Source organism: Botrytis porri (genome assembly GCF_014898465.1).
Source record: "Botrytis porri strain MUCL 3234 chromosome Unknown BPOR_022, whole genome shotgun sequence".
NCBI lineage: Eukaryota > Fungi > Ascomycota > Leotiomycetes > Helotiales > Sclerotiniaceae > Botrytis > Botrytis porri.
This window is the reverse complement of record NW_024066096.1, coordinates 250,987-258,448: the sequence shown is the minus strand read 5'-3', so window position 1 is coordinate 258,448 and position 7,462 is coordinate 250,987. Positions and strand designations below refer to the sequence as shown.

General features: G+C 40.5%; 2 protein-coding genes across 2 annotated transcripts; both read right to left on the bottom strand.

The window, feature by feature from the left end:
* Window positions 1-2,135: 2,135 nt before the first annotated feature.
* EAF01_011541 (uncharacterized protein) lies at window positions 2,136-4,034 on the bottom strand (the record flags this gene model as incomplete). The annotated part of the gene is made up of 3 exons (XM_038919799.1): window positions 2,136-3,520; window positions 3,573-3,851; window positions 3,902-4,034. 3 exons carry the CDS (start codon window positions 4,032-4,034, stop codon window positions 2,136-2,138), a joined length of 1,797 nt encoding a protein of 598 aa, XP_038764732.1.
* A 509-nt stretch (window positions 4,035-4,543) lies between these two features.
* On the bottom strand, window positions 4,544-6,406 carry EAF01_011540 (uncharacterized protein). The gene is made up of 3 exons (XM_038919798.1): window positions 6,001-6,406; window positions 4,948-5,926; window positions 4,544-4,899 (listed from the first exon to the last, which is right to left on the bottom strand). Exons 1-2 carry the CDS (start codon window positions 6,263-6,265, stop codon window positions 5,031-5,033), a joined length of 1,161 nt encoding a protein of 386 aa, XP_038764731.1. The 5' UTR covers window positions 6,266-6,406; the 3' UTR covers window positions 4,544-4,899; window positions 4,948-5,030.
* Between the last annotated feature and the right edge of the window lie 1,056 nt (window positions 6,407-7,462).

Here is a 7,462-nt window from a genome sequence, read left to right as displayed (position 1 = left end):
CGAACTCAAGACGCTCTTCCTCAGAATTAACACGAGACCAATCGCCCGCAGAGTGGCCATACACATCACAACGACCACTGCCCACACTCTTTATACATTCACCACAGCGCACAGCATTTGGAAGCACCCGACACTCAAGGTTCTTCTCCAAACAGCGACTACACTTGTAAGACATAATGACACCTTTGTCTTTAGAACGAAAATAAATATTTTTACGACTAGCAACAGATTTTGAAGAACGAATAACGGACATCATAACAAACAGAAAGGAAGGCACTACGGAATTAATCAAGTGGGGGAAACTCACTTTATGAACGCTTGGGACAAGCGCTAAGCTAGGAAGGGGATAGTGTTACGACGACATCTAACATACCGAGTCACCTGATCAGAAAGTCACGGGATTAGAGATTCCCACTGGATCCCACTGCTCCCACCTGGTGGGACACGATGGGATCAATGGGACAACAAGGAACGAAGGTCTATATAAGGGAATGGGTTTCATTACAATGTAGAGCTTCGTGCTCAAGAACAATCATTAGTTTCATTACTATAGTTACGAGAATTGCAACCAGTTACAACCTTATTGAATTCCTACTTGAAGTCTAGTCTAAACCACCTCGAGAGATCTCTAGACACTTCCACGTGACCCTAGAGGCAGCTCCCGTAACATTATCTTAAAGTAAACTTTTTGACTAAGATAGTATTAAGATACTAGAATTATATAATTAGTAAAATATTAGAAAATAGTAATAAAGTATATTATCAGATTTTCAAAACTTCTTTCGCATCATTTGTATTTATATATTGTTTATTGATTTTGTTATAAAGCTATTTAAATTGAAGTAGATATTAATGTACAGAACTGAATGTGTACACTCTATAATTCTTATAAATATATTGGAAGAATATTATAATAATCCCTTTATTGTATTTTTGAATAGCTGCTCGTTAGTATTACTTGTTTCTGAATTCGCAAAATCTAATATTATGTATTAGCTTTACAAAATGAAAATTAAGATAGGTGATTGTTTTCTTATCTTTTTTATTTGTGGTATATATTAATAATGCTTTCCTTTGTAGTGTCTATATTTTTTGATGCAATAGGACCATCTTTATTCAGCTTTTGAATATTAATTTCGCAGTCCTTTAGCGTAAGCTTAGGTTTTTTTGTCTGTTGTTGAAGATTACTACGTTGTACAAGGAATTTCTGGAGGTTAATATTCCCTGGGACATCATCACAGAGGCGGCGCTTTTTCGAAGTATTAGCCATAATCGATACTAGAAGATTTAAAAGATAGAGGGAAAAGGTAAATTGAAAATAGTTTGAATATAAATGAAGGTATATTACTGATTGGGGTAAAAAGGTGTTAAGGAAAAGAGAAGTGGGAAGGTTATGGTTTAAATAACTTGAATACAGTCATTTTTGGCTCTTTTTTAATTAGAATGGTGATGTTGAAAATGGGAAACGGGAAATGGTAATGGATAACAATCATGAATTTTAGTGGGGTGGAGTTCGCGCTAATGCATGTGAACGATGCCGTTAGCGCGTGCTGAGGCTGCGTAAAACAGCGACGAAGCCCGCCGAATGTAGCGGCCAAAACACCTCGAACTCGCTTTATCTTATAAGTAATTTCGATAATAAGGAGTATACAAGCTTTTTGATTATTCGAATTCATTATAAATTATTATAAAAATATATATTAAAAGAGAAAGATATAAATTGAGGTGAAATAAGCTATTCGATAATATAGACTACTCGGTGTTAAACTACGTTAGATATTAAAATTAATAAAAATCCTAATAACAAATACATGATTTTATTTTTATTAAAATTTATTAAAAATAAAGAGATTGATATGAAACTTATAATATATTACTAAATTATATGAGTTTTAGTATAATTTTAGTGTTTAATAAATAGCTGTACTTTAGTAATATAATGAAAAACGATTTATTGACGAGAGGAGTCTGAATTGAGATAAGCTAATACAAGGTGCTGAGATTCAGTAGGAATTGTGACCTTGCTGAGTCAGCGACATATTGGCGTATAAGGGAGAAATATTCGTGGCCAGCCAATAGCAAACTCAGAAGTTATATATCATTTCATTCGTAACTGTGGTATATAGGTATGCCACTTAATCATGATCTCGCATGAGCCCTTCCGCTTCATGGCCATCAGATGATCCTTCAATAGAATCGAAATCTTCATGGCCATCATCAGTAGTCTTCATCAATCCCGCCATCCGAATAGCATCCTCTTGTCCTTTTTCCACATCTACCATCCAAATAAGCGGAATGGGCAACGCAATTAAAACTGCTAAAAATCCAAATGCCGGTCGAATTTGTCCCGTTGCATCTACAATTTTGCCAACAATAGCAGGTCCTACTGCCGAGCTTCCTTTATCTGTGATTGCGAATAATGCATAGAATGCAGCTTCACTACCGGGCGGTATTAATAGACCATAAAACGATCGGCAGTATGAAGATAGACCACCCATCACCATTCCGTGAATAATACCTAGAGGGTAAATCTCATACCACTGCTGCAGACCTCCTACTCCCCAAGCCTGTACAAACGGTACGAAACCGAGAAGTCCATACAATGGAACCAATTCTAGAAGCAAGAGACAACAGACGATGATATGATTTGTCCTCAAACTGAATCGTTTCGATATAATAGGCCAAACCGTAGCACCAACAATCCCGGAACTTGTAGCCACTATCGAGAGCACAGCGACAGCTACAGTTCCCATTTGTAACTCAGTCCTAGCGAACAAGATAGCAGTTGCTGAAATAGTGGCCACAGCATCTGATAGGAGGAACCAAGCAACAAGGAAAATTAAAACTTGTCGAAGTTTGACGGCAATCTTGACTGTTTTCCATAACGACTTCCAAGCGAAAATGGTATACGACATACAAGTTCGCATGAAAGCTCGTCCTTCATACAGGGCTGTTGGTAATGGTGGTCCAGGTCTATCTCGAAGCCACACAATTGATGGAATTGTAAATGTAAGCCACCAAGACCCAACGAAGAATAACACTGTTCGCAGAGGAAGTGTTGACGAAACCCCCATTTTGTTCATTAAGAATAATATAAGAATGCAAACCACTTGCACGGAAACTGCAGCCATGTATCCAATCCCTACTCCTTTAGATGATATTTGTGTTGAAAGTTGAAGGTCTGAAGAATCGGCCTTGGATCCTATAATGACTTCCTTGTCGACTTCTTGGCGGAAGCTCTCTCTCGGCTTTCGGTTACTTTGTCCGGGAGATATTGACCGAAGAGGAACAGATAAAGAGCCATGTGAGTTACCTTCATTACTCTGAGCAAGTGGATGATTCAGAACTAATAATGGCAAGTACGAATTAAGAATGACAAAAGAGCATCCAAGACACACAACACAAATGACAGTCAGCAAGGAACCCACCACAAAAATCTGTGGAACTACCAGGAGGAAAAGCATGGCAGACACAGATCCCGTGAAGCCAAATCCTGCTAAAAGCTTCTTACGCCAAGTACCTGGAAACTGTCAGATTAAAGCAGGTAGTAGGATTACTAAAAACAAACATACCATGATCAGCAACCGAGCTGACAGAGACAAGGGCAAGAGCCTGCATAAACACAGAAACGGAAAATGTGTACATAGCAAAGCTTGCTGTGGTCAACTCAGTGCCAAACACGTTGACGATGCATTGATGTGTATCTGAGCCTTCAGCTCTTGACATCAATGCATTGACAGTAGCATTTGCAATAGCGGTTGCATTCTTCGCCGTGCAAGGTGTGATTTTGTCTGTAAAAAGGACGCCTTGTTCACGGGCAAGTTGTTCTAATGTAACGGGTAAAAATGAACCTGTTTACCGTGTCAATATTGGCGTTTTCGAATTCGAGAGTATAACGTACCGACAGCACAAACAGCGAATACCTCAGCTGCCAATCCATAACAAAAAAATCCTCTCAGCTCTCGATCGGTTGTTGGACTTGTATCTTCCGCTGGGTAGCGTGGGGCTCGTAGCCCAGAACCGCCATCTTCCATGAATTTGAAGTTACTCTGTTGGTATCATCGAATACAAAAAAATTCAAAAAAATAGTATTCACGCTCGAATGATGTGAAATTTTATTGTTCTGGAGGAGGACGAGAAATGTATGTGCTTTTACTTGAATCCGTATCCTGTTTTAGCGCATCGGTACGAGTGGATGTGGCTTGTTTCCGGAGTTGTTCCGATTCATCAGTTGGCATGTTTGTGATGTTCAAACGGATTCGAAACACCATTAGTTTTGGCATTTTATAGACAATCAAGAGCTAAGAGTGTTTGGACTCTTAGGAGACAGAGGGTATATTTCAAAGTCATTGTTTTCTGATGAGTATCGTGAAATGGGTACCAGATACTTCAATGAATCTTCATGAAGGTCAATGATGTAATAAGTGCTTGAGTACACGTCAAATTCCGGATTGTCCGAAAAAAAATCGCATTCAGTGCCATTGTGTTGAGATACAATACATAGATACTAGTGGTTGATAACTTGGACTTGAATTTGCCCCTTTTGCAACATGGACCTCTGTGGTTAGATTGTCATGGCATTGGTTTGATCGTAAACGCTACACGCCCTCCATGCGAAATTGCGAATTGACCATCTTACTCTTGAGACAATCAATCGCAACCTCCTTGAGTCTTAGACCTCATGAAAGACTCGGCTAAAAGTAACCATATCTCATAATGCACGCAAATTCTTGAACTCTCAGAGCGGACGAACGGCCATAATGTATGAAGCATTGGGCGGAGTTATGTTTGTTTCATCATGTTTCTGGGGAAGATGAAGGGGGAGTGGGGGAACATAACAATAGTTGACTCGACTTTCGAGCTAAAACTATGAGTTTCGTGAAGAGGATTACATGGATTCTAGTAACGTCAGCCATTTAGAGAACAAGAGGTTCGCTTTGAGCTTACAAAATCTGTAAAGGCAATGAAATGGAAATTTTAGCTCAGAGCGGTGCACCTGTAAATATTCATGGACTTTCATTATTCATAGGTCAAGAGTTTAGCGCCTTTAGACCCTCAAATCCTAAATCGTCTGTCCACCCCCAGACAACAGAATAATGTCTTGCCAGTAGAAGCCACTCCTCAACTTCATCTAGACCTTCAAGCCTGTCCACTCTTTCTCTTTCTCTGCGTGCGACCCAATGTTCCCAGAAATCTTCTATGCTCACGGCATTAATACCACCCTTCGCGTTACCAAACCCAAGACCTACTAGTCTATCCCTCTGGTCCTTAAGCGTCTTATACTTCTGCACCGTAGGCATAGTGATTCCCCTTGATGCTAGATTTTCTACCATCATTTGTCCAAAAGCATCATGTACTCCCACTGGCTCATAAAGAACAATCCCGATACTTGGAATCTTGTCTGTGAACCATTTTATTATGCTTTGTGCCGCGTTCACCTCAAGATAACATAGACAGCATTCGGATATTATCAGCGTGGCCATGTCGCTCTTGATACCATGAAATGAATCGAGACTAGTTGCGCCGGGTAGTTTTCGGAGGTCCAAAGGATGGCACACGTATCCAACTTCTGATCGAGTCTTAAAAGTGCGGCTAAATCCCCATTCTGTATTCTCTTGTGGCCCACTAGCCGCCGTGAATTCTCCATGCACGCCCTCTTTTTGTCCGATTTCAAAGTAATTTTCATTTTTGATGAGTTCTGCTTGATTCTGTTGTACTAACCGACTTTTCGCAACGCATACAGATGGGAAATCAAATTCATGGTAAATGACATTATTATGCATGTTCTTCGCCCGAAGACGAAAATAGCGAGTATCTGTTCCCGCGCCCAAAGATATTATTTGTTTTTGCTGTGAAGGAGAAGTATCAGGTTGAGATAAGAAGGATTCGATGAGGAGGTCTAAAGCAGTAGTACGAGAATATGTACCTAATCAAAGTCACAGATTAGCTGGTTCCGAATAGGTCAGTGGACTGCACTCGCAGCAACGAAGACTAACGAACCTCTATTTATGATTGGCAGCCTTCGTGTTCCACTTCCTTTGACGAAATAATGAGCAAATCGGTCCTCTAGATAGCCAAGATTGACTGCACTAAGACGAGATACAGCTGCATCTGTATCGGTTCCTTGAATGGCATTGTCTCTACGGTTTGAAGAGACCTCCGAATGAGGATTCAAAGGATCGCGCAGGCCTTGCCCTCTACCTCTGCCACGAGACCGAGAACCACCTCGCAATGAGAGAAGGTTGGGTATTTGCTGTGCCGACATTGATGAGGCGACAGTTTGATGCGTATTGAAAGACTATGTCTCAATGGCCGTGATGAATGAAGGCAATCAATGTATGTTGGAGCTCCAAGCTGTGGTGGGGTTCTAGCCCAAGGCTGGGTAGCCTTGGGTGAGGCTGACGACTCACTCTGGGAGCTCCCACGTGACTACAACCATATTCTTAATAAGCAAGTTCCATGATGTCGCCGATTGGACCATTGCTATAAAGATTTATTCCACCGCAAGATTATTTGGGTTGCAACATGACTGTTACGAGGAAAGCCATGAGCGCAACATGCGATGTGAATATTAAAATCCTTTGTTTACCGCCAGAAGCACACAACATGAAGAAAAGAAGCGTCCTCAGCCTTCGCATAGATTTGCAAGACGCATCCGTCAAAAGGATCTGAGTAGTACTCTGAGATTGGCCACATTCAGACAAGTTCCTGTCTCAATACACGTATCTAAAGTTTGACACTTACAATTTGGGAGCATGGAGATGAGAGTATCACGAACGGATGCCGAAGTTGTTCAGTGTCGTGATCTCCTTTTGTGATCTCCTTTCGGCATAGTTGCAAGAAGGGTTCACCTCCGCAATCGCTTGATCCCCGGTACCTCTTTTTCCAATACATACCCAGGTACCGGTTTTGTGCTGTGCCTCCTTGAACTTATCCGATATTTCATGAGTTTTGCCGAAAAATTGGCTTAATACATATCAGTATGGATATGTATCCGCATTCCAGCTGGTTTCCATAGTAAACAATCGGGAGAATGCTTCCATACGTATACTCGAGTCTACGCATACCTGGCGTTGCAAGAAATAAAATAATTACGTCAATACCTTTCTTCTTATCTCCAAACATACGAATGCTAGCAGTCTGAGTCTGTAACTATTGAATTGGAGAAGAAAAGGGGGGAACTGATCTTCAAAGTTCGAGATGTAACAATTTGCGAGAAGAGGGGATGCAAATCTTTTAACGAGAAATGTTCTTAGTATTGATTTGATTGATTCGACTCTCCTCGCGGTCTGTTACGAATGTCAAATTTTATCATTCAACTGATGATATTTCCCGCCAACAGCCAAGAAGAATACACAAGGATCAGAAGCATGTCTTTCAATCAGCTCTAAACCTTATTTGGTTCATTTAATTTAAACTATCTCAATTACATGGGTCTTATCATTGGTCGATCTCTTCATTT

Coding starts and splice junctions, on each gene's coding strand:
- EAF01_011540 (XM_038919798.1), bottom strand. CDS start 6,265: ATGTCGGCACAGCAAATACCCAACCTTCTCTCATTGCGAGGTGGTTCT. Junction 5,927..6,000: donor GCTGCCAATCATAAATAGAG/GTTCGTTAGTCT, acceptor GACTTTGATTAG/GTACATATTCTCGTACTACT.